Source organism: Aythya marila (assembly GCF_965140915.1).
Source record: "Aythya marila genome assembly, chromosome: 10".
NCBI classification, from domain to species: domain Eukaryota; kingdom Metazoa; phylum Chordata; class Aves; order Anseriformes; family Anatidae; genus Aythya; species Aythya marila.
The window spans coordinates 21,762,369-21,789,410 of record NC_139051.1 but is presented as its reverse complement, the minus strand read 5'-3'; the positions used below and the strand labels follow the sequence as shown (position 1 = coordinate 21,789,410).

At 35.9% G+C, this 27,042-nt stretch overlaps 1 protein-coding gene across 6 annotated transcripts in view; it reads left to right on the top strand.

The window, feature by feature from the left end:
• The window catches only part of TASOR (transcription activation suppressor), a gene marked incomplete at its 3' end in the record, with an annotated part of 30,272 nt that extends 4,131 nt beyond the window's left edge, over nt 1-26,141 (top strand). For 2 of the 6 annotated variants that reach the window (XM_082768000.1, XM_082768005.1), the window contains exons 2-23: nt 3,683-3,828; nt 4,877-4,969; nt 6,013-6,085; nt 7,011-7,102; nt 7,443-7,601; nt 8,273-8,400; nt 9,025-9,056; nt 9,745-9,850; nt 10,284-10,387; nt 10,515-10,618; nt 10,892-10,964; nt 11,086-11,160; nt 12,717-13,430; nt 14,638-15,080; nt 16,633-16,777; nt 20,955-21,898; nt 22,680-22,802; nt 23,372-23,531; nt 24,219-24,327; nt 24,499-24,677; nt 24,764-24,922; nt 25,579-26,141. In XM_082768000.1, coding sequence (XP_082624126.1) covers nt 3,683-3,828; nt 4,877-4,969; nt 6,013-6,085; nt 7,011-7,102; nt 7,443-7,601; nt 8,273-8,400; nt 9,025-9,056; nt 9,745-9,850; nt 10,284-10,387; nt 10,515-10,618; nt 10,892-10,964; nt 11,086-11,160; nt 12,717-13,430; nt 14,638-15,080; nt 16,633-16,777; nt 20,955-21,898; nt 22,680-22,802; nt 23,372-23,531; nt 24,219-24,327; nt 24,499-24,677; nt 24,764-24,922; nt 25,579-26,141 — 4,724 coding nt within the window. Of the gene's footprint in view, nt 1-3,682; nt 3,829-4,876; nt 4,970-6,012; nt 6,086-7,010; nt 7,103-7,442; nt 7,602-8,272; nt 8,401-9,024; nt 9,057-9,744; nt 9,851-10,283; nt 10,388-10,514; nt 10,619-10,891; nt 10,965-11,085; nt 11,161-12,716; nt 13,431-14,637; nt 15,081-16,632; nt 16,778-20,954; nt 21,899-22,679; nt 22,803-23,371; nt 23,532-24,218; nt 24,328-24,498; nt 24,678-24,763; nt 24,923-25,024 lie in introns of all 6 variants that reach the window. The other 4 variants (XM_082768002.1, XM_082768001.1, XM_082768003.1 and 1 more) reach the window with 4 other exon arrangements.
• Nucleotides 26,142-27,042: the final 901 nt, after the last annotated feature.

Genomic DNA, 27,042 nt, shown 5'->3' with positions numbered 1-27,042 from the left:
AGTAACTGAATGTGTTGTAAGGACTAGCATGCAATATCCTAACATAAATTACTGCCTGATTTACATGGGTCAATAAAGGTGCAGCAAATCCATGGTAGGTTTGTACAGTGAAAAATAAATAACACATACATTCCTTTCAAGTGATGTGGGACTGGAGATAAGCATGACAATCTTATCCTTTGGCTATAAGCACAGGATGTGGTGACTGCTGTAGATGGACTGATTTAGGACTTGGTTTTTATTTCTCGTTTCTGAACTCTTCTGTGTAGTATAGACCCTTGCATAGTGACCATAAACCTTTAGGTAATAGCTAGCTGCCCTTTAGCATCAATGCACAGACAACAGATCAAGAAGCACTGCCTTGCTTCTTACCTCAGTAGGTCATGTTTCAGGTTTTTCTGTCCTTGTGTTTTGGCATGTACATAATTTTTTAAAGAGGGCACAGAGTGCATTGTCTTCACTTGGTTAGTGTCTTACCAAGTCCAAGTCCTGCAGTGCCACCAGTTCTGGAAGGATGGACAAAGTAGAGTTGAGTCATCCGTGAAGCATATGATTAGTGCACTCAAAGACTTGTACTTGGATGAGGAAAAGCAACTTCATACCATTCACTGTAACTTTTGTTTGACTGCTGTATATAGTAGTTTATCTGAAATTCAAACCTAAGTCACCTTCTTTTTTTTTTGTTTTGTGATTAAAATACTGTCCAGTGGTCAGTATAGTAGATTTTCCATGCTCTGTCCATCATTTGGTACTTCAGAAGACGATAGAAACAAAATTGCTGCTCTTGAAGAAGAAATGCATGGTTGGTGCAAAGTTCTCAAGCTTAGTGTAGATTGCCTGCTTCTACTGTGTATGAAAAGATAGCAAGCAGACAGTAGGTTTTGGTAATAAAATCTGGTGTTTATACTCTGAAACATAAAAAGTAGCAAGTTAGTTCTGTAAGGAATTCACATTCAACTGATTTCATTCATGTTCCTTTTCTCTTGGTCGGTGGATGACATCTGATCATAAAGCCAGTCGATCAAAATAATCAATGCATGAAGTGATGCAAGGTTACCTGTGTGATGATTACTGTTCTTGTTCACTTTGTGTTACTGTGGGCAGTGAGCATCAGAGGAACAAATCCCTTTACTATGCAAGTTTTGGGTTTATTAAGCATTTTCCTGCTAAAAGGTGGATCTAAGTTCTCATTCTTGGACTGATTAGAGCAGTTAGGAATCAGTCTTGCTTTAATGTTCTGTACATAAATACATTAAAAACTTAAAATCTCAGGAGTGACCTTTGCCCATGTATTTCAAAATATTTCTGTTTTCATCTGTCTTTTCTGCAAAGGTAACAAAAGCACTTCCAGTTTCATTCGTACCACTAGTGACTTTATGATAGATAACGCTTGTTTAAGGTGTACATTTGGAGAAGCACAGGAGCATACGAATATTACTGAATAAGTAACAACAGCAATAAAACCTACTTTCAGTCCTCTGCTAAGACACTGAAGAATTGCTATATTAAAAAAAAAAAAAACCTCCAAAGTACTGTACTCCATAATAAAAGGGATAATGCAAAGCCCTCCCATAAATGTTTTGAGCACTGCTGCTGCAGCAGTCTACATAAGGCCTTCCTATCTGAAGAGCAGGGCACTGGCTGTTCTCCAGTGAGTCTGTCTTGACTCGTTCTTTAGAGCTTTACACAAAGCAGGGAATATCTAAATACATGGGAACAGCAGCAGTATTGGAATGAATGGCAGGATCTCCACCGATGTCCTCATGTGCCTCTGCCTAGTTTTGAGGCTGGGCAGTAGGCATGGCATCACAGTCACGGGTCACCAGCAGGTCCTGGGGAGTCTGCTATTGCCTGGGCTCAGTGGTAAGAGATGGGCTGGGTTTGACAGAGCATGCATTTCTAGGGAATAGGGCTGTGTGTGTGGAGGACATGCACGGTAATTGTCCAGGAAACAGGAAATGTGGGCAAGCAGCTGCCATTGGCAGTCTGTCTTACTGGTATTTTAAGAAGAGGACTTGGCAGTATGTGAAGCCTGTGCCCTACCATACTGTGGTTTGATAACTCAGAGCTGAGAGGGGCCTGAGGGCATGAGTTGGGTCAGGCAGTGCTCTTCAGCGTATTTCATTAATAGTTTTTTTTTAATAGTTATGTATCTAGCTAATAGTTTCTTTCTTCAATACAACTGCATTCAATCTTACAATATTACACTAAGTTTAGAATTTCTTCCGCTTCTGATTATCTGTACTCCCAAATTGCTGTTAGCCTTTTTGAGAATGGACATGTTATCGCAAAAAGAGGTGTTATAAGAACCATTTCCTAATCATTTTCAGAATTCTTTTAAAGCAACACTTGTGCAGTGTTGCTCCTGTTGGAATAATTGCTGTATTTTAGTTAGTGGATGGGATGCTACATCATAAAGTGGGCATAAATATAGCTTTTGCTAGATAACTCAAGTAACTTCAGTTTCTGTTTAGAACATTTGCTTCATGCTCAGGTTAATGCAGTAAATATTTCCTGTTAAAATAAGGCATAGATTACTATCTAAATGTGCTCTCATTTCAATTAATGAAATTGGAGATAAGCTATACAGAAGCAATTCAACTCTATTTGCTGCTAGAATAATGGTAGAGCATCCTGTGTATGAGCCAAATGCTACTGTAGTTCATTCCCAACTATTGTAACTCCTAGACATTTCAGCTGGTGGTGGTTTGAGGGTTGTTTTGGAGGAAGATAAGTGCTCCTACCCCTACAAAAAGAGCAGAAGCCGTCTCAGATGTGGTGGGAATGCTTCCTGATATTTGTAGTACTGCAGGATGTTGCACTTCCTGAGCCTTGTGAATGGTATTGCACAGAGAAACCAGTTGCTGTTCTGAACTGGTTCAGTTCCCTCAGGACTATTACTTTCCTAGATGTAGTCTCACAATTGGCACTCACATTCTTTGCTGGCACACACTCTGGTTCCTCTTCTGATCAATTTGTCACTTGTGGTACTCAGAAGCTTGGGGGCATGAAAACTTTTCTGTGTGAACTTAGGCGAGATTCCCCAGAAGGCAGTTGAAGAGCTTTCATTTTGAATTCATGTAAGGGATAAGATCATAGAGCATGAACACGCGCAGTGTGGTTTTTCAGCAATAAGAACTTATTGGACTTTTTAATTTATACAATATAATATTAAATTTATTCATATTTAGCATAATTACCATATGCAACACAGAAAAAAACCTTAATAGTTCTAAAGAGATGCTGAGCCATGAAATTGTTTTTAATGTTTTTATTAGAACAATTTGTTCCTGGTTTTTAATTAAAAGAGCTAATTAATTTAATTAAAATGTTATAAATTTAATGACAGTGTTTTACAGTACTTAGATGTTTTCAAATTATAAATTGAGACATACTGAGGTGCTTCCCTTATAAGCTTCTGAGAACTAGCTGTTCAAAAGGAATATTAAAAAAGCATAAAGTGTCTTTTTTTTTTTTTTTTTGAAAGATGCTGTAATTATAGGAACCTGTCTTGCCTAAATTCCCCCTTAGAAAAATAATTTAGAATAAATGACATATAAAATGGATCATGAACACGTCTTTACGTATAAACTGTCAATGAGCTGGAAAACTTAGGTTTTGTTTTGTTTTGTTTTGTTTTCAGACCAATGTTGGTGCTTATTTTATTTCTTCTCTTTTACAGCACTCTTTCAGCCAGTAGCTGTGGGCTCTCGAGAGTTTGAGGATGTTGTGAAGATTCTGCATTCATCTTACTTGGAACCCAGTTCAGTGTCGAATTTTAATTACAAGAGAGCCAGCTTAGTGCACAGTGAACTGTTGGAAAAGGAAGTGAGTATGTTTGTGGCTTCTCTTTATGGATAAGGTACAGATCAAATCAAATTAACTTTAGTGGTTTTTTTTGGAGTTAAGAGACAATGACCCAGGGATTATTTTCTACCTGTGTGCTTGATGATTAATTGCAAAACCACATTCCTGAGAATGTAAGCAACTATTTTTCAGGCAAGTTTGCTACTACACAGGTATAAAATAATACCTGAGACACTCGAAGACTAAAAGAAAAATTGTATTGGGTACCCTTTTGCTTTGTGTATTTTTTGTTTTCAAAAATGTTCTTGATGTATTTTATGCTCTTTATATATTTTTAATAACCTGTAAAGAGGTTATAGGGTCTACTTTGAATGGCCTCATGCTTCCTGTGAAATTTAATACCTTTCTTATACCAAGTTTACATAATCTCTGTAATTGTTGTCCAAGAATTAAACTTGTAGCACTTCTGCTGTACCTTATCTCCTGTCTTAAATCCAGTCTTAGCTTTCTTTCACAACTGTGAAATAGGTTTCAAGTCCCGGTACCAAAAAACTTCAAGTACAGAGTGACAGTATATGTAACTGGTAAACTCTGAAGCGTATTTTTTTCTGCTACTATATGATTTGTGGTTTATGGTTGCAGCTTGGGTATATACAGCAACTGCAGCCACCTCCGCATTGAGGTGCAACTGCTAACATACATGCATTGTGTAAGAGAGATGTGAATGTAAGGACAATTTTATGGAGTTTCAGACGTGATATGGAAAGCATTGAGCTGGATGCTTCTTCTTGACAGGCATGCTACTAATAACACTAAAACATTACTGCACTTACTGGCGCACATTACTGGTTTAAAGAATGTTTTCTTTTAGGCCAGTGATATTTTCTATGTGTATATGTTTGTTTTTTTTTTTTTTAAATTGAATTGTAGCATAATGTAATCTCATTCAAATTAGCTTTTGATTGTTTTTCTGCAGTTGGAACTGCTAACTTAGAAGGGGTCTTAAAGCATTGACACTTGAATGTGACTGCAATAATCTGTCTATACATGTTAAGAACTTATTGTACAGTTCACAGAAAAACGCAGAGAGTTGAAGTTTGATGGTCGCCTAGATAAAGAGCTTTCTGAAACCTATGCGTTTCTAATGGTTGATCGACCTCAGGTAAGAAAACAGAACTGCGTATAAAATGTTTTTTCTGTTTTAATTCACAAGCGTTTTCTTAAACTGAATGCTGTTATTGACACACTTCACATTTTTTACTGACGTCTTTAAATAATTTCTGCAAAATTCAGCCATGGAAGTCTTAGAAGGATTGGAAAGCGGTGATACTATGTCATAGTTAAAATCCTTTATTCGTTATGATTTAGGATGTACCATTTACATGTCTCTGTAAAAGTATATTTTCCATTTTAGACTCTGACTTACAGATAGAAAGGTAGATTTCTCTGGACTGTGTGTGGGTTTCTGTTGTGTGGTTGTTTTCTTTGTGGTGGCTTTTTGTTCTATCTCTTTTTTTTTTTTTTTTTTTTTAATTTAATGAAGCTTGCATGTTTTCATTACAGTTCTTTTTTTGAGTAAAGAAGAGGTACCTTAAAGAGAATTGCATAAAAGTTACTTGTATGATGAAAACAAGCATAGTTCTCTTCCTGTTCTTTTAAAAGCTGGCTGAACAAAAATGCTCATGCTGTTTTTCTGTGTATTCATGTCAGACTTATTTTCTGTTTAGTAGGTAAGAAATACGACTTAGTGTGTAGATAAGACTCTAAGATATGTGTCACGCATATAGATATGTGGATGCATTCTTAGTGTATTTGTGTGCTCCAAATGTGCATTTGTCCTATATAATCTTCAGTAATAATAGAAAATGCATCTTATCTTTTGGGTTTCCAATGATATTTTTTAAATGAAAGTGATAGAAAAGGAAGTTCTTTGCTTTATCTACAATTAGAGAGCCAGGATTTCTTAAGTATTCAATCATATGGCAGGTCTACTTCTGTATTATGTTACTAAAATGTATTAAAAGCAAGTAATGTTCATGAAGTGTGTGTAAAATTTAGGATACAGAGAAACTGTTGCATTTGTTTGGGGGTTGTTTTATTTATTGTTGTTGTTTTTTTTAGCCCAAACAGAATTATGTTTATTGCTGTGTTCACATTCCGGCTTTCCTGATAGGCTTGTTTAAAAAAAATGCCTGTTTTCCACAGATCCAAAGCATATGTGAAAAGGGGCTGCAGGTGGGCCACTCCAAAATAACAATTCTTGGCAGCCCTTCCATGGGTAACTATCTTTTGATTATATGTGCTGATATTAGTCAGTGTGACTTGGCAGAGAATGTGATGCAATTGTGTAAACTTTCAGTGCCTTTCCTAGCACTTACCTGCAGGAACATCACATATAGGTATTTTTAGCAAAGTAAACTGACATCAAGGCTTTATTTTGTAACTCTGTTTTTGACTAGATTATTTAAAACTCCTTTTTCAGAGGAATTTGAGACCTAATTCTCATTTTGTTTCAAGTCCTACCAATACAATATGTATTTGATTTCAGTTGCAGTTATTTAATCAGACGTAGTCAGTTCCAACAAGTAAGTATTTGTCTGAGGCCTTAAAATCTATGAAATTATGTTTGAAATCTTCAAAAGCAAGAAATTACTTTGCCTTCTGCATTTGAGTGTCACTTCACAATTCAAAACCAGTGTACTCTTGTGAACAGTGTAGGATGAAAAATTGCTGATGATGCTAGTGCTTTCCTGACTTACTTGACAGTCATATCTTCCATTGCTTATACCCGTGTTTTGTAATAGGACACAATACAGAAGGACTCCAGGAGTTTTGGAAAAAAAGCAAAAACTGAAAGCAATATCTGTATAGCATTTGGGCAGAGCTTGTGCTCTTGGTCACAACGCTTTTAGTAATGTATTTTTTAGTAATGTTTTTCAGTTTGTACTCCTTTCAAACTGAGTTAATGTCCATGTTCTACTGTGATGTTTAATGCTGTGCTTGGTGAGAATAGACATTTATTCTACTGTCTAGAATGTGGAAGTTGTGAACATGCCATTATACTTTTTGCTGATGCAGTTAGAAAAAAATTGGTAAATCTTTATTGATTGGAAGACACTGAGTCCTATGTAATGCTTCTTCTACTAACATTTTAACATTCATCATTACGTAGTGTTTTTTTCTGTTTTTAATATTATTCTCAGGTGTGTATATCTCCAGGTATGCTGATTTGTTGCAACCTAATCCTCTAGAAGCTGGAGCAACTGGAGATGTGATTGTTTTTAAAATAATAAAGGTAAATTCTTCTTGCTTTCTCTTGAAGGCTTATATTGCTTAGTGATACAAGTAGTTCTAACCTTACTTCTTGAACCTCCATTCATACAATTGTCTTCTTACAGAGAATCTAGAAACCAACTGGTTTTAAAATCCAATGTTGACATTGAGATTAAATACAGAATAAGAAATTTTTATAAAAGTTAAGAAATATGTTTTCTACAGGAATACGTTCTTTTTTTTCATATTTTCATAAACATCTTTCCAAAACTTCTCTTTTATTACTTACTTCCTCATGTACTTGATGCAGTTTGCCAGTTTTCAGGGAAAAGCTTGTTTACAATTCTTCCGCTTTATTACAGGGAAAAATGAAAAGCATATATGACCACATAGGCATGAAAGCAGTGGAATCGACAGTGAAGAGTGCATTAGATCCAACACCCAAGCATGAATGTCATGTTTCAAAGAATGCAAATAAAGTAACCTCCTTGCTGGCTTATCGAGCATATGAACTTACTCAGGTAGTAGAAGGTTGAGTGTGTGTTAACTTAAATAAAAACCTTATTAAGCAAAAAACAAAACAAAAACAAACAAACAAAAAAACCAACAACAACCAATTGATAATTGTGGAGGCAAATTGCCTGAAGATGTAACTTAATACTGAACTTGTCCTCTAATGCTGAAGCTGTCTGGTGTACGTTAAGCAGTAGCTCACAGAAGCCTTTATTAGAAATTACAGAACAACGTGTCAGCCTCTCCTGTTAGCCTTACGTACATGTACACCCTAAAGTAGTGCCTGTCCTGTCAGTGTTAGGTAAACCAGGAAGTAGAATGTGGAAAAAAATATGGTAATTGGTCGTATTATAACATACATATGAGAATGGCATTTAAAACTGTATTTTGGGTAGCAGCTCTTTAAGAATTAGGTTGTTGGTGGTAAGAGCACCATAAATATGATTTATTATAGTAATTTATAACTTGATAGATGTATCAGATAATATTTGGCATAATAAAAGATTTCAGACTATTAAACTCTTTTTCCATTAGTTTGCATAAGTAGTTAATCATGAGGTATATTTTTTAAGCTATTGCTGTGAAACAGTGCACCTTTCTGGGGACAAAGGTCAGGGGCTATTGTATTTGCAAAATATAGTTTATGAGTTTTTAATTCAAAGCTATGTTATTTTTCTAGTACTATTTCTATGAATATGGCTTTGATGAGATAAGACGAAGACCAAGGCATGTTTGTCCCTATGCTGTTGTTTCATTTACTTACAAAGATGAAATGGTGCAAACACCAAAATTCCTGCCCCCATCAAGGTAAGCTAGAAAGTGAATTTTGGAAAGACTGCATTCAACGTGAATTCATAGCTCTTAGTAATAGTTTTGCATCAATTTAGATGAACAGTGCTGAAATGGATGGATGTGTTACAGGGATGTAGTATAATAAATGTTTCTAATGTAAAGCAAGAGGTGACAGAATTGGTCTTATGCAGCAGGCTGCCCTGTAGGAAGCAGTTCTATTGCTCTTCTCATTTACCTCACCTTCTACCCTAGGGGGAATCCAAATAAAGCTTTGTAGAATAGAGTCATACAAATGTTCACAGCAGTACCTTGTTTGGTATTCCAAAAAATGTTCTGTATACTTAGTCACCAGACTATTTGCTAGTGTTTTCTTATGGCTTGTAGAGCGACTGTCTATGTTGATGACAGATACGATATGATACCTGTGCTGATAGGAAGGCATCCAAATGTGGGGACTGTACTAGTGCTAACAACAGTTACTGGATGTCAAAATCAGACAAGTTGCTGTAATGGTAGCTTGAGGCTAGAGAGTGTAATCAGCGTTGCTATTACTAGATTGATAAAGTCTCCTTAATATAAGGTTTCAGTAGCCACAAGCTTCTGTCTCAAGCCAGTAATCATCTCCTTTCTTTTTGTTAGATCAAACAGCTTCAACACAGAGAGAAGTACAGGTAAGAATGAATTGAAATTTAGTACTTCTATGATTGTAGGCTTGGAAAGTATTGGACATTTTTGCCCATGTAGTTTGATTTGTGTTTAATTAGAATGATTGCTTGGTTATGTTGACTGTCTACCTAACTTTTATTCTGTACCATACTGATTGCAGCGATCTCTTGTGATATTGGATGGTGTAACAGACACCTTCAAGTGTATGTTCTTCCCTTACTAGAACAAACCAGAACTGAATAAAATCGAGTTGTCTTTTCCCTCTGTTTCTGTGTATAGCATAGTAGGAACATACCTTCTGCTCACGAATCTGCTGTTCAATGCCACTTCAAATAACATGATCCCCTCCCACTTTTCTTTTGAACATCATTCAAGCAAAATATTCTTATGTATAAACATAGCTGCAGTTAAGTTATGAGGATGTCGTTGGCAACAAGGACATGCTTATATATACGTGTACAGGTAATATACCAACTACTTTACTCTGCTCAGAGCAGGTCAAAACAAGATAGGATTGCAAATACTCTTTGTTACCTTAAATAATAGGTGTAAAGGTATTATTGTCTGGTGTGTTATTAGTAGGAAATTTCCTCAAAATAGCTTTTGGAGGTTCAGCAATCTCTTTAATACTATTTCGTTTCAGTCCCTCCTAACAAGTGGTTTCACTCTATTTCTGTCTCCATCTTAATTTAGATAAATCTAACTACACATTATGGAGGGGACAGCTCTGGAATAAAGGCAAACTCCTGTGCCATGTTTCCTTGAAGTCAGGAGCACGTCCTTTCCTTCCATGCAAGCTGTGAGTATTACTGTTTAAAGAATAAGTTGAAAATACTGCTATGTCAACTCTATTAGACTAGTGAATTTAAGACATATTCAGGTAAAAGTCTAAAATGTACATTGACCAGATGCTTTAAATACCAAACTAGACTTAAATCATGAGTGTCCAGAGCTGCCTTTAGTTCATGCTCACAACTTGTCAGTCTTCGGTGTTGTTGGTGTTTTTTTTCCTGTTTTGTTTTTTATTCTTTGTTTTTCTTAAGTGACACACACTCCTTTGGAACAATAAATATCATTGTCTCACAGGATAGCTTAAAGAACTGATGTTTTATGAGAATGTATTTGATAATTCTTTTTTGGTCAATGAGGATCAGACTATGAAGGTCAAAGAAGAGAGGCCTTTTATTTATTTATTTTTATTTACCTCTCCCTCCTGCACCCTTTGTCTCTAGTCCTGAGAAGCTTGATGTTGAAAAAGTTGTAAGCATTGACCAACTGAAGAAGAAAATTTCACCTGCATTGTTGTATAAAGAAACTTACCTAGGAGCAAAAGAAGGTAAATTGTGCTAGTTTTTTTTTAATTTATTTTAAATTTTTATTTATTTAAGAACGTTTAGAAGTTTACTGAGTTACAGTTTTATTTTTTTTCTTCTAAACTTCTTTCTCCCCTTGTACCACGTCAGTGTTGAAGAATGGAATGTACTGTAGTCTTTATGAAGTTGTGGAGAAGTCCCGTTCTGGTAATCACTTGGAGGGATTACTTCAAAAGCTAGAGAAAGAGAAACTTGTGAGTGTTACAGATTTGACTATTCACTTTTCAAAATAACTTTAGTAACTAGAAATTGAGACATGCGAAAAGATGCATGGTCTCACTGGAATTACAAAGCTAGCATATTCCAAAATAGCTTATCATAGCACTTCCCTCACTTTCCTACCTTGACTGGAATTTAGCTTACAGGAAGTAAGAGTATTCATAATGTCAAAATGTCTGTTAGAAGCTTAGAAGCAGTGTGCTTTTTTTTCTTTTATTTCTTTTTTTTTTCCTCTTCCTTCAAAACAGGTTCTCGTTAAACCACTTCTGGACAGAGGATTTCTTTTTCTTCTTTCTCCTTGGCAAATGACATCCCCTTATGGTATGCATACTCTATGTTTGGTACTGTGGTTGTGGTGATGGTGGTATTGTTGTTGTTTGGTTTATAGTTGTCTTTTGAAGCATAGGGGTCTTCTCCTTTCCAACCATTTTTCTTTTTGTAGATCACCAAACTGGACGGTCCCGCATGTTAAATGCGTTATTTCTGTTTCCTGAACCTAGAGGTATAATTAGCTCAAGTAAGTTTGTTCACTTCTGTGTGTGTTATGTGGTCAGTTAAATGATGATTATAGTCTACTGAAATCAACAGTAGAACAGTGTTACAACTTAACACTGTAAACCAGGAATAATAGTTTGTTATAGCAATGGTGATGGTGTTCAAAAAGTGTTCATTTCTTCATGGAACTAAGGCATTTCTTCATGGCACTAAGTATTTTAGGCTCACTTGTTCCTAGTTTAAAACTAAAACGACTTCAGATTTCTTGGTTGTGCATAGTAGTAGAACTGAGAGTGTTCCCAGAGATCTGTGTGCTAGGAATGTTACTGCACTTTTATAGTGGGGGGGAGGGGGGTATTTCTTTAACTAACACAATGTGAAGGACAAAACATCTGAAAGTTTGTTGTTTTGATTTGGGATATGCACAAAAACCTGACCATATAATAAAGACGAATGAAAGGACTTGGCTTTAGTGTTGGGATGAGACTTAAAAGTTAATCTTTGACAGCTGAAATTTGCAATCAGTAGAATGCAGTTCTATTTTGGCCTGCTGTGAGTTAGTTAGAAGTGATGTTGTCAAAGTGTAGCTCTCTTCAGGAAGTTCCTGTTTGAAGTCTTAGCTGCTTCCTAGATGCTTACCTCTATGTTTCTTATTTTAATTTTTCTAACTTGAGTGATGGTTGATAAAATCCAAGCACTTGTAGTTTGGGTAAGAAGAGATAAGACACAGTAAGACATTTCAAGTGTATGTATGCCAGTTCCTTAAAAATATTACAGCTTTTTGCTGCCGTGACATTTCAAAGACTTGTGAGCTGTAGTTTCTGTCAAACACAAAGTTAACCACTGTTTTAAGGCCTCAGTAATTGTTTAAAAGGGTTGAATGAAAGAAAGTTTGATGGAGGAGGAGGGCAGGGGACAGAAATAAATGAATAAAAAGGATATAACTTGGATCTTCCTTTAAATGCTATTTCAAGGATGCAGTAAGAGGTTCTAATAGCATCCCAAGACCGGGAAATCGTGCTCTTGTCAAATGTTCCTATTGCATCTTGTTGAGTTGTATTGGTTTGCAAAGGACCAAAAAAGCTGTATAGCTTTGTGCTGGACTACTAAGCCCAGAACTTACTAAGAACGTCTTTTTTAGAGTTCCATGTCACAAGGATCCCAGTGAGCTTAGAATCAGTACAATGAATGGGGCAGGATTCCATGGGAAGGAGTAATGCCATTTCTTGCAGAGAGCTGTTTTTCAGTAAATCTAAAGTCTTTGAAGTGACATTTTAGGAGGGCCAGTAAGGTGATTTGAATTGGAAATTATGTGTACATAGGATATAGGTTACCACAAAATCATGAAAGTGAACAGTTCATCATGACCATGAATAGGTTGATGTTTAAGTACGCTTTAAAGCTGTTACTTCACACTTACACAAAGAAAGAAATCCCTGGCATTTGGGTTATTTCTTCAGTCATTCCAAACTGTGTTTCACCAAATATGTATAATACAGAATATTGCTAGCTAGTCATCATTAATTTATAGCTTTATGATGTGATTTTAATTGTGAATTCCCTTTTCTCCTATGGCAGCACAAAAAAGTGTTCCATTTGGAACACAGAAAAATTCAACTACTGTGGTGTTGCACGAAAATCAGGAGATCATTCCAGAATTCACAAAGTTTATTCAGTCTCTACATTTTGCTTTAATCCAATCTCGTAAAGACGCTACTGCAGATTTCAATACTGTTGTGGAAAAGTATATAAATGAGTATTTGAAAAGATGCTATAGTGGCTCTGGAAAATATAGAGAATTTGTATTATATCGGTATGAATCACGGTTGGATGACAAAAAATTTCTTTATTCTGCTCCAAAAAATAAATCTCATATTGACAGCTCCTTGCAAAACTATATTTTTGGTTGTGAGGCATATCAACTACCTGTTTCTAGAGCTAAGGAATTGATGGAGGGAAATCGGAAACTTCAACAGTTCAGTCCCATCTCAGATTATGAAGCTACAGAAGACACTGATTTTGCCAATGCAAAAAGTGGGAAAAGAATCCGTGCAAAATATGAAGCAACTGCTGCCAAGCGAAAATTCCCTCATCACGGAGATTATGATCCTGATAGACTGAAGGAACTTATTAACTTAATCCAGTGTAGGAAAAAAAATGTAGGTGGAGATTCTGATTCTGAAGACCTTAGAAATAAGAGTGGACTGAAAAGGAAGCTGGAGAAACAGTCTGAAAATCTGCGGAAACACTTAAAAATGAGTGAAGCCTCAGACAATAGTTGTCAGTACGAAGGTAAGAATCTCTTTATTTAGAGTTCCTCTTTAAGTATTGTAATTCACAGCATACTTTTAATTTTAACCTTAATAGATTGAATTTTTTTTTTTTGTGTGTGTGTATTTTAATGCTTGGTGGCTCATTTAAAGATTGGCCTGAGATCTGTTAATAGAGATGTAGTTTATGTAGGTTGTCTCTTTCTAGAATACAAGTTAATAGGGAAGGCTGACTTCCAGAGAGTTTGCTTAGCTGTAGAACTGTCCAAAGACTTTCTAGTATAGGGTACTAAGCAAATTGTGATACAGTAATGTCTTTGACTTCAGGCTTTGCTCTAATTCCTTACAGCTGCAATACCCTATATTAATAATTAGTAAATGTATATCGAAGAAGAGAATTAGATATCTAAGTATGAGCAAAGTAAAGTCAGAGCAGCCAGTAATACGTTTAATGTGACAAAGGAAACAGCTTTATGGTTTTAAGACTGAATTTATTTTGTAAATTAAACTATCTATATCCAAACCTTAGGTAATTACCTTGGATCTTATCTTAATATCTGCCAAAGAAACTTTGATTTCTGTTTCGCTGACAGGGTAATGATATAGGTCTCATTTAGATGGGGAAAACTGGGGAGAACAGGGAGAAGGGTAGCACAAAGAAGAGTGGGGGGGGATGTATATCAAGCTTCAGTAATTCCAATGCATCAAATCAGTTCAGAAGATGAAAAGCTTGAGTTAGAAACCAGTTTCCTTTTGGAGAGGTGCAGCTGGCATGTGTGGATGGAGGAGACAGAGGGTAGGCTCCATGATCAATCATGGGATTCCAGCTTGGAAGTTTATGGAACTTGAGAGTCTTTTTACGTTGGTTATTAATATAAAATATGTGACTGTGTTTCCACCTGGCTGTAATCAAAACAGTATTTGTTTGAAACTAAATTTTGACTTAACACTGTCAGGGGTTCCCAGACAGCAACATCTATCAGGAGTTTGAATTTCCATGTTTTTATATAGCTTCAGAAACTGTTCTGTTAGCTTTAGAAACTTTAATCAACATCCTCCTATTTAAAATTTTTTACTAAGAAAGTAAATGTATGTGTAATGTATGAATTGATGCTAAAGAGTGACACTGTGGGTATGTGGAAGGTGTTTGGTGTGTGCATGTGTCTGTTTTTGCTTTTGTTTTAAAACTTAGTAATGGATTACTTTTCCCCTTCTCCCCCTATCTGAAGGGGGCAGAACCTCGGACTCTCCACACTCAGTTTTCTCAATTATTACTGGTCTTGGTGGACATGATACTGACTTGAGGCAGCAAGATGTTTCCGACCCTGCTGTTACTGACACACATGGCCTCATTAAACTGCTGTTAGAAACACTAGCTAGTTCAGGACACTTGGATTCGTCGTTGGCACGGTCTGTAAATCAAGCTTTAGGATTAAACACTGATGAAATTGAAGAAGATATGAGACAAAAATATGAATATGAATCCATTCCAGCACAGGACAGAGATGATCATGAGCTTCCTAATGCTGTTCAGGCTGAAAATGTTAACTTCAAGGACCCACAGAGCCCTGTGATGCTAGAAACTGATGCAGCTTGCTTACCCTACCCTACTGATGTTGACCTACGGCTTTCAGCTAATGAAGTAGGCCTTGAACACACACTGCGTTTAAAAGTAAGTGAAACTGGCTGATAGGCTGATGCTAGTAACAGAAGTACTATTTTTGTAAACATTATGAGAATTAATAAAAAGACCTTGTAATTTTTAAATAGGTAAGTACTAACTTTTCTGTGAAGAAGACTTTCTGTTTTGCAGGAGAGTATATAGAAAATTCTAACTTTAAGATGCTTGTTTCTCATTCTTTGTCTATTCTTTCTGTAATAAAATTGTAATTAAGAATATCTGGAAGGTGGAAGGCAACCATGGGCAGTCAGTCAGTCTTCCTCACTCTAGCTTTCCAGTAAGTGTAATATGCTGATGCTCCACAAATAGGCAGCAAAACTTCCGTCATTCTTTTGCTGACTACTGTATACCGAAATGTTTTTTCATGTTTTCTGAAACAGAAGCCTTGCAATTGTTTTCTGTATCTTGTAGAAAACAGATTATTCTGTTCTGTCTCTCACCTTGATTATGGTGATGGTTTTTAGCAAGCTGAAGTTGCATGGAACAAGTGTAGTGTAAACTGTAACAGAGCTTGCATGCTGCCTTCCACCTTCCTCCTTCTCTGAGGGGTGAGTCTTGATCTGGCTGGGGTATTGATATTTTCTGAACCTGTAACCAAGTAAGGAGACATTTGAGAGTTCTTCACAGTTAACTGCCTAGCTGTTACTCTTTCTGAAGACAAGTAACGATGCAGGAGTAGTTGCTGTTGCATATGGACTTCCTGCAGCAATGGTAGCAGGGCAGGCTGTTAGTGACTATGTTAGTGTCTGGTTGGGGGACACCCCAGGATGGTTCAGTTTTCTTTGCTATCCTCTGCTTTTACTATTTTTCTGTGTTTTTCTTAACCTTACAGACTTGATAGGTGGTTTGGATATGACAGCTTGTCATGATTATGAAGTCCAATCTCAGGCACAAAAAAGCTTTTTCATACCAGGCTCCTCCCATATCTAAGCTCTTTCAAAGCTTATCCTTTGAATCCTTTTGCCCTTCTCCCCTCAAAAGTGAACCAAAAATAAATAGATTGGCCTCAATCTTTTTTCAGTTTACTGCTTTCTTGTCATAGCCAAGAAACTCAAAGTTGAACTGCAACAACTGTATTTGTGCTCTCTTGCTTTTAACCATTTTGAATGCCAGGTGAATTTAGTTTACTCAAGTTTACTTTAATACTAGTTGCAGGTGGTTCCTCAGCAGTGCTAACATGTCATGGTTTTCGTTGACTTATCAAGACTACAGCCTAAAAATGGCTAAGGAGCAGACTTTTTTTTTTGCTCCTCCACTTCCATCTCCTAGTCTCCTTGCCCTTCTCCCCCCATGTTCTGTGCTCTAAGGTATGTGCTTAGGACTGCCTTATTTAGTGACAGACCATCAGCAAAGATGCCTGTCGCAGAAGTAATCACGTGAATGAAATGCAGAAGTACCTGATGTAAACTTTTCTAACTTTGACTTGACCAATTGGAAAATTTCCTATCTGCTGGTGAACTTGGGGACATTCTTACTGTAAGCTGTTCAGTATGTAGTTTAAGGAAACAGTTGCAAATTGAGAATTTTAATCATTTTTTTTCAGGAAGCAAGCACTGGAAGTGTAAGTAGCTTTGAAGACTACAGTCCCTGTCCTAGTACACCTATAGAACACGTTTATCGCAGGCAACATTCCAACTCAAATAACATAGGAGAAGTTGGAATGCACTGGAGACTGATTCCAATTACAGGTAAGATGGGTTTAACTTATTTTGCTACATATAGTAAATGAAAGCATATTCCAAAGGTTTGTATCTTTTACAGATTCCATTGTTGGGTCACATGTTGGTACACAAGCATGTGTATATCCATGCAATTATTTCTCATTTTTGAACAATACACGCATCTGTTGGATGAAAACATACTCGTGTTTTCATGGAGAAGTACTGCTTCGGGTACAGAGTGATATAGGTTAGAAATGCAAGTGCTTGAGTATTTATCTGGTGAAGTATATAGCTGTTATAAATTCAGCATTTAAATCCACTTTCCTGGACTGGTGGACAATTGCAGCTTCTAATTCAGAAAAGTCATGAGAAATGTGTTAACCTCATAGAAAGCTGTCTACTTTGTATTGCATCAAGCTCTTCTACTAATAGTGCTTTGAAGGCTTTTATATCTAAACATTTAAAACTTAGAAACTTATTCTATAAGCTTACTTTGTTCTACTTCTTGATGAGTCAACAGTGTCAAGTCTTGGGAGCACTTAAAAGCGTGGATTTGAAGGATGTGGAAGCCAAACTGAGGAGTAGCCATGAGGAGGTTTAAATTCAAGGCTAGGAATTGAGGCCTCTTATGCGTAAACCCACGTGGACTGTGTTAACTGCATTCTCTGAGTAAATACGTACTGATTTCTGATCATTCTCTAACAATGTGGGAATCTCTCTTTGACACTTCTAATATTCATCCAGTTGTGTAGTACTGCAGCTCTTCTGTTTGCTTGGCCAAGAAGGGAGAAAGGAGTTAGCTTCTGCATTATTGATAAGCCTTTCAAAGAATCGATAGGGTGATTTTAAATTACGTTTTCTGTGTTTTCTTTAAGAGCCAAACATCAAAAATCTATTCTGGTATTTTGCCAAGTAACATCTGTCACTGTGTGTATAGGCAGATGTGGTTATGGTTGCTGAAATAACTAGCAAGTGGATGCAGTATAAGAGAGTTCATACAAGGGTTTTTCAGCTGACATGTTGTGCAGTCACCTGTGAGACTACAAATTTTGCTAGAAGAAATTTTCTTTGAGGTCTTCTGAGAGGGAAAAGTGCTGTTCTCCAGAGATGAAAGAGGTTGTCTTGAGCATCACTGGATTTCTTGTTTCTTCAAATCAGCTCTTGCTGCAGTAAGTGTTGACTAGCTCTGTAATGTGCGCTTGTAAAAGGTGCAATATATGTAGAAAGAAAACCCTGTAAATTCTAACTGCTGCTCTCCTTCAGGAGGGACGGGAAGTGTTCAAGAGGATCATTAGGAAAGAATGTGTTGGAAGAGTTCCTTATGTCATTATGGCCTGAGCACCTTTTATTCTTACCTGGTATTGAGTTTTCATCAGAAAACAAGATCAATAACACATTGTTCAACAAGTGGACTCATTCTAGTGAAGTACATCAGGAAGGCTGTAGGAGAGTCAAAACAGCCTCAAATGTTTTGGGCTACAGGCACTCCTCATTGGACATATCTTTCTATTTAGCATCTTCTGGAGGGTTTTGAATTTTCATTCTAGGGAATTAAGATCAATTCAGTAGCATAACTTAAAGGAAGCTTTGATCCTTTCTGAAACTGATGGCTTTCTAAATTCAGTGGCTTGTCCACATCTCTTTTTTTTGTTTGGTTGTTTCTGCAGCAACATAGATGTAGAAAGGAATTCAAAGAACATCAGTCTTTCTTCTTCTTAGATTACATAATCTAAATTTCTGATAATTGTAAGCAAACTTGCAAAATCCATCCCAACTTGATTTTGATTTGAATTTGGGACTGTTCATTAGCTTTAGACATTCAGCTAAAAATGGTATTTGTTCTTGCTTGTTCCTTCTCTTGTAAGAGAAGATTAATGCATCAATAAACATTCTTAAAAGTGATGGCTTTTGACGACATTCATCTTAAATACAAAGAAGCAGAATGTTCTGTGCTTTCTTTGTTGGTGGTGTTTGAATTTATGATTTCAAAATAAACCCAAGAACCCTTTTGCTGGAGTCACTGTAGAAAGACCTCTCTTAAGCAGTGAGGAATTTGATTCTTAATCTGCAATAATAACAACTTGGGCAGATCTTAAACAGCTTTTCTTTCTAAGATTGTTTTCTGGCAGTCATTGTGTGTTTTTTTTGGTTTTTTTTTTGACCTAAGTTTCTTTGACCTAAGCAGTTACGAGGTATTACTAAGGAAGAATATATTTGAAATCAGAAATAATTCTTGAATAGCTGTTGAATTCTGTATTCATGCTTTACTACTTGCTGATCCTTTTTTATTATTATTATTTTTTGTGAAGACTCGTGACCCAAAGGTGTAGGTAGATCTATGAAGGACACCACCTTCAGGGAGTTCTATTTCAGTAAGGGAAACCCTAGGTTAATTTTTTTTTTTTAAACTTTTTTTACATGCTAGAAAATATTTTGGATTGGTATCTGTATTCAGCAATACATATTTCTGTTTAAACTCCTTTACACTTCTTTACTATAGGCCTTAATTGCTTGTCCTCTCTTTCCCCTCCACACTTCCTTTTTAAAGCACTGTTTGTTTCTTTCTGGAAAACTTTAAATAATAACCTTTAAAGAATAACTTAATCAGTCTAGTGTCTAGTATATGTTCTTATTATGTATTACGAAGTCTTATTCCTAATCTAATTGTTACAGAAACTTTCTCTTATATCAGCATGAATGGATTGGGTATTACTTCTTTCATTGCTAAAATTGGTATGTAACAGGCTGTATTAAAATGCAAGAAATCACCTAAAAATAGCCCTAAATTTCAAGCTATAGTATATTTTTAATTTTCCTGCGAAGAGTTCCTTGTAGTACAATATTTCTTGATTACAATAATGTAGCTTAAGCAGCTCAAGAAAAATGAGATACATAGTCTCAAGTACCTCACATCTCAAACAAGCTTGAAATGAGTTTATTCTGTTAACATCATGATTTGGTTATTGAGTTATTCTAAAACAAAATTAATGTGCTTAAGTATGCAGAAGGCATAGATCAATGCTGAAGGCACAGGGTATAACAGAAAAACAGGTTCAAATAAAATTGAACAAATCAGAATCACCTGATTTATATCTGCTTGTACTGCTTTTAAAGAAAGCAAGAAATTAGGTTTGACTAGATGGATGTGCTTTCAAGGATGAAGAACAAACATCTAGTTTTATTAAGAAAATAAAATGGAACCACATTACTGGTTTCTCTGAACCAGTCTAAGTGGTGTAAAGTACCTACGAGGTGATTACAACATGAAAAAGGAATCCTTTTAGTGGCAGATTTTTTCCTTTTAGGCCTTTTAGAAATGGATGTTACCAAATAAGGGACAGCACATAACTTAAACTGATCACAAAAACAACTGCATTTCAAAAGAACACGGTTGTTTAAAGTTTATTTGTGCTATTTTGGTTACTGCTTCTGTTGCAGAAATCTTCTGGTTTTCTGCTTACAAGTCTATTAGCTGTAACAATAACACATTTTAAAAAAAAAAACAACAAAACAAAACAAAATACTTTCTTTGAAGTGTTGAAATGCTTATGGAACAGATACATACTGAAACACTTGTATGTATTTAAATATCTGAAATATCTGTGACAAAACCAGTTTTGAATGTGGATGGTCAATAAATTGACAGTTGCAGAAATGATTTCTGAGGTTTGGGTTTGGGAGGCTTTCAGCACTCCTTACAGGATAACTGATTCTGTGGATCAGTAATTATCATAAAACATATGTTCTACCCTTTTAAGAAAAAAAAAATCAATTGGAAGATCAAATGTACAGCTTGCAATTTGCAGTTTAACTCCACAAGGTCGTATGTGGCTAAAATATGCATTTTGAAAGTCTACAGATTATAACCCAGTAGCAAAATAAAACGTCTGAATAATTTGTTACCCTGCTCAATTTTCTAATTTGGATGTGTTTTGTAATTAAGGCAGCTACTGTTGTGTTTAATTAGCTGTTATCACTGGGAAAATTACTTGGGTTCTGGCTTTCCAAGCGAACTTTGATATTGTACAGTCTTAGGAACAATGACATTTTCTGTGCTTCTGCACATCAGAGACACACTGCATTCTGGATTTAAGGTGCTTGGGGGGAGGCACAACAGTAATACTTTCTTGAAACTGCATTTTGTTGTATTAGTTCTGTATCACTTTAAAACATAAGATGATGATGATGAACTCTTCCTATATAGGTCTGAAATCACCAGAAGAACCACTGGTGTTTTTACCACCAAAGGATGCCTTCCCTAATGACCCTCGGGTAATAAATAGGCAGAGAAGTTCTGATTATCAGTTTCCATACTCTCCATTTTCAGACACACAAAAGGGGACAGCAGAAGATGGACTTTATACAAGACAAGCGGAGAAACTTGAAGATCAGTGTGGGCTAGCAGATCAACCTTTTACAACTAAGCATTCCATAAGTGCAATAATAGAGACTACACTAATAGAAGAATATAATCTTTTTGCAAAAAAGATTCAGGACATTTTGCAGCAAAAGAACATCGCTTATGTTAGTGGTATGTCCACACCAGTCTTCTCAGCCCGAGAGAGGATAATGAGACTTTCTGAATACATTTGTTTACAGGCATCAGAGATTTCTGTGCAAGAATATATAGAGACACTGAGTGAAAAACTGAATAGTGTTATTTTGTCCTCTTCAAGCACTAGGCATACTCCACCAATTTATTCTAGTCCTGAATCAGCAGAAATAGTTCGTAACGCTGCACTGAATCCTTCACCCGAGGTGTTACCTGCTTGCAGGGACTGTGAGCCAGCATTGCTATCAGAGCCATTGTGTAATAATGTAATGGAAGATCTTGAAACTAAGGAGCAGCATTCAGCAAGCTTGCCCTTAGCGAAGGAGGAAATGGATCGTGTGAATGCTAAAACAGAAGATATACTGACATATGATCAGACATCTTCCAGTGGCGATCTGATGGAGCAGCCAGAAAAGACACAGAAATCCCCAGAGAGCTTAAATATTTCAAGCCAACCAGCTCTTTCTGATTTTATAAGCCAGTTAAAACCTGAAGTATTTAACAGTTTGGTCAAAATTATTAAAGATGTACAGAAAAACACTGTGAAATTTTATGTTCATGAAGAGGAAGAAAGTATTCTCTGCAAAGAAATCAAGGTAAGTATGTTTCATTTCAGTCTCTCTTTCATGGTAAAATAGATTGGTGTGCCTTTCAAACCAGAATGTGTAAAAACGGGGCTTGCAAACATAAAGTAGGCTAAAACTTCCTTCAAAAAAGTTTGAATTGTGACAGTGAATGATGAAAACAGGCTGTCCTGCCACATTTCTTGTTTGAGGTTGTCTTACATTTAGCTTTTACATAAGTCTCTTAGTTGGAAAGTAAAACTGGCTGTACTTTGGGGTCCTTCTGAAGGTACTGCCAGAGGGGTTAGGCTTATGGAAGGTTTTTGGGGAAAAACAGATAACAACGGCAAACGTGTGATAGCATTTTAGCAAGTACATATGAAAAGTTTGTGGTGGTGTGTTTTTTGTTGTTTGAGGTTGTTCTATTCTGTTTTCCTCTGTTTAATAATACAGGTAACTTTAGAGACTGCTGTCCTTCTGTATTTAAGTGTGTAAGATAAAATTTGAAAATGAAATAATAAAGCTTCTGTTTTCTTGAAAAACCATGCAGTTAATAGACGAGACGGCCGCTTATCCATTTATGTGCTATTCTGTAAGAATGACTGACTTGCTAAAATAGCCTATTTCCTTCCGTGTTACTACATCCTTCTGGCTAATGTATTGGAAAGACCAAAAAAAAAAAAGAAAAAGGCAGTTCCACCCTCTGACGTTCATTTCAATAGAAGACTTATTTAAATGTGGTCATGTTCTGGGGATTGTTTTGGCCTAACTACCTTTTTGCTTTCTTTACCATCTTTTCTTTCTGTGGTGTTAGGAATATCTTACAAAGTTAGGTAATACAGAGTGCCATCCAGAACAGTTCCTTAAAAGAAGAGCTGACTTAGATAAACTGTTGATAATTATTCAAAATGAAGACATCGCCAACCTCATCCATAAGGTACTTCACATAAGTAAATGCATACTACAGAAAGCTACTGTTAAAGCATAATGAGAAGAGCTCATTTCAATTAAGGTTACTTTAAATGATGACCTGGGTCATCATTTAGGTGCCTCCTGAAGAAATAAAAATGGCTGTGGTAATACTTAGGGTTGTTGCATCATACACCTCTAATAACTTCTACCTACATGTACTTGCTAATGTATACTTAGTAGTTGTAAAGCTCTGATGAGGCCTGAGTAGTTCTGCTTTTAGTTCTGTGATGCTCTAACAGCAAGCAAAGGCAGCTGCCAGGTTACCTTAGGTGTTCCTGACAGCTGTGGCTTATGAGCTTGTAGTGGACAGAAAATAAAATCATTCTAAGTACTCAGCTTCCACTGGCTCACTCCTATAATGGTTTTGAAAGAGCACCTCCCAAAGAAAGAGGAAGAAAGTAGTTGTTTTACGTTGTGTTTTCAAGTTAGATTTTCGGTATTAATAGGTAGATCAGAGAAGTTCTGTAGCTCTTTTTTTAACTGTGATCTTTTATGTTTTATTTTCCCTCATATACATCTCTGATTTTTAAACAGATACCTGGCTTAGTAACTTTGAAGAGGCTTTCTTGTGTCAGCTTTGCGGGTGTCGATAGTTTGGATGATGTGAAAAATCACACTTACAATGAACTCTTTGTGTCTGGTGGTTTTGTTGTGTCAGATGAATCTGTCCTTAATTCAGAGAGTATCACAATAGGTAAGTGTGATGCTTTCTGAAGCTTTAAAACAGTCAAAAAAGCCTAATGTTTTAGGGTAAAAGATAAGTGCCATACTCAAGAGCAGTTAGGAATCAAGTCTTCTAATTTACAGAGATAATATTGTGAGGAGATTTTTTTTTTTATTTTTTTTTTTTGTAGAACTTAAGCTAATTCAGTCTCTTACCTCACTGGCCTGTCTGGAGAACATAAACATGGATATCTTGTCTTTAAATTTGTCTTATATTGTGTAGTTATGTGTACAGAAACTTTTATTCCTTATGTCTCAATCCACAAAAAATGTAGTAAAAAATACTTGAAAAACTACATTCTTTCAATTTTGCTCTTTTGAAAATTGAATAGTTATCTAAGTATGTGTTCTCAGAGATATTTTAGCAAGGCAGATCATGCTGACTGAATACCACTGTTAGGTATCTGTCTGTTTTTATCTATTCCATTGTTTACCTTTACTTTAAAAAACAAAACAACACAAAATCCCCTTGCTTTTGGAGTATCGTTGTTGTCCAGTCTCCTAGGAACTAAACCTAAAGTACTACCTAGGGTAAAGTTGCTTAAGTACTTTGATGAAGACTGGAGAAAAAAACAACACACTTCTGTGTATATATTGAAGCAGTGTTTTCAGTTCACATACCACAAAATTTAACTTCTGTTCAATATCTTCAAAACAGATAAACTAAAACAGTTCTTAAAATTTTTGGAGGACCTCAATACACCAGATGGGAAATGGCAGTGGAAAGTCCACTGCAAAATACAAAAAAAACTTAAAGAGCTGGGGAGGTAAGCAGTCATCATTTATATATCAGTTGTTAACATGCTTCAGCTTTAAATTATGTTCTAAAAAAAACAAGTACAACTTAGCATTATGTTCATTTTTTGACTTAATATTTAGACTGACTTTAAATGTCTTTATAATGGTGTTTTTGTTTTTGTTTTTTTTCACCATCACAGACTGAATACTAATGCTTTGAGTCTGCTGACCCTGCTGAATACCTACCAAAAGAAGCACTTGGTTGAAATTCTGTCCTACCACCATTGTGATTCTCAAACTCGAAACGCACCGGAATTAGACTGTCTTATCAGGCTTCAGGCTCAAAACATACAACAGAGGCATGTTGTCTTCTTAACAGGTAAAACCAAAATATAAGATTACCTCTCTTTCTCTTTTGATAACAGGTGCTGTATCTTAATACAAAATTTCCTTTTATGTATTTAGAAAAGAATCTCAAAATGCTTTCAAATTATGCTGAAAATGGAATAGTGGTTGCTACTGTTGATGACTTTATGCAAAATTTTAAAAGTCTTGTTGGGTATCACAACTCTGTTACTGAAGACAACAGTCTGCCTCCCTCTGATGTTCAGAAAAGACAATCAGGTAATATATTACACATTTATAGTTTTTTCAGCTAATTAGACGTGTGGGGTGGAGGTTCTTGAAATAGTGTGTCTTTACTCTTTATGTAAATGAATGCTGCAGATGGCAAGGAAAACCCAACTCTCAAGCTACTTTATTTTAAGTGATGGGGAAAAAGCAGCTGGGATGGAGCAGCAAGAAGATGTTAAATACAGAATTATAGGCTGACATGGTATCCAAGAAAGCAGATGTATGCTAAAAAGGTATAACCATCTGTTTCCAGGAAAAGTATAAATGTAACAATAGCTTTTAGAAATTGTAAACAAAGGATTAAGATGTCAGTAATTGTACTCCCTTAATTGTCTGATCAAATACTGACCTACTGTATAACTTTAGATGCTGTTTTGACATTAACCCCTTTGGAGCTGGGAGTTGGGATTTCCCAACACTAAACATGAACACAATGCGCAGAAGCTTTTAGCATCGGAGTAACTGGACATTCACACAGAGGGTTAAGTGTGTATGTTGAGTAAGTGAACAAGAGTGGCAGAAGACCAAGACTTAAGTGATAATGGACTTACAGACCTGAAGCATAACACTCTGTGAGTAGTGTATAGCTTTTCTAACAAAAGTTTGTATTTCAATAGAATAGGACTTTTTTTTTTTTTTTAATGTAGTTCTTGTAGAAAACGATGAAAAGGATGAGGAGGACATGTCTCTGGATTCAGGGGATGAAGCATCACAAATAGAAATCTGCAATGATGACTCTAAGTATGATACATGTCGCTTGGAAGCTTTGCAGACAGAGGCCAAGGGCTCACACGGAGTAGATACAAAAGAAAGTTGTGTATCAGCTCCAGAGTTACCTCCTGAAGCACAAATTGGTTTGATGGAAAAGACTTCTAAAATTGACTTGAAAGAAATACAGCCAATTACTCCAGTTTCTACAACATGTTCTGCTGAAGGAGAAAAACAGAACTCAGTTGAACAAGCTCCTTTTAGTAACTTCCAAGTTTACAGCAGACAATTAAACATGTCCCATCAATTCAGTCAATTTAATTTACTCACTCATCAGACTTTTCTGGGAACAACATACCCGATTTCTGCAAATCAAAACCAAGAAGGGGGCAATTATTTTCTATCTGCTTACAGTCAAAGCATGGATACAGAAAAGTCATCATCGCCTGGTGGTTGGGATATAAATTGTGATTCTTCCAGGCCATACTCAAAACAGAAATAAACTTGTAAGTCTTTTTCTTAAGTTGATGTGGACTTTTCTGTTTCTAGAATGGTGAATTAACAATTTCTATTTTATTCTGGAACAAAATGTTTCTTGTCCTTTATCTCAAATGTTTTCTTGTCTTATTTAAACCATGATGGCCTGTACCTGTTGGAAGCATCTGAAAATTGAAATAAATATATATATTTTTTAACATTTATTGTACTTGAATTATCTTGTTTGTTGGCACTTTTAAGTTTCTACATTTGTATTTGACCTGTACATAGGCTTCAGTTTGAAGTCTGTTTTAATGTAAAACTGAATGTTTGCCTAAAATATGTGAAACGGCAAGTTTTTTTTAACTGTAAGAGTATCCAAATCACTTTTCTTTACATAAATATCAAAACTTGTGTATTTATTTGACACAATTTTGTACAAATGTTTTTACATAGCTATAAGGCAGTGTAGTTATTTTAATGACTGGATTTTGGCAAAATACCTCAATTAGATTAATGGTGCAGTTCCATTACAAAATAAAATAAACTCTTAATGCACAAGGGACTTGCTAACACATTGCATTGTCTGTGGTTTTTATACTGTTTTCAAAGTACACAAAAAAGTACCCAAATTTTATTTCATAACTAGCAATTATCTTTGTCTAATTTTGAAGCTGCATGCTTATTAGAACAACATCAGAATGATCTTACAACTTTTATTTCCCGTTGTAGTTTTAGAATAATGAGAAGGACAAAGCTAGTCTTAATGACAGTGGTAGTTCAGCTTTGCACTAGAAAATCCTCACTCCTCTCACTCCTCTCCTACTTCAGCATAGCGATCACTCTGCTCTTCTCCTTTTTAAAACTAGTATTGTCATAAACACGGAGATCTGTCTGTTTCTTAATGCTGTCCTTTTTAGTTTCCC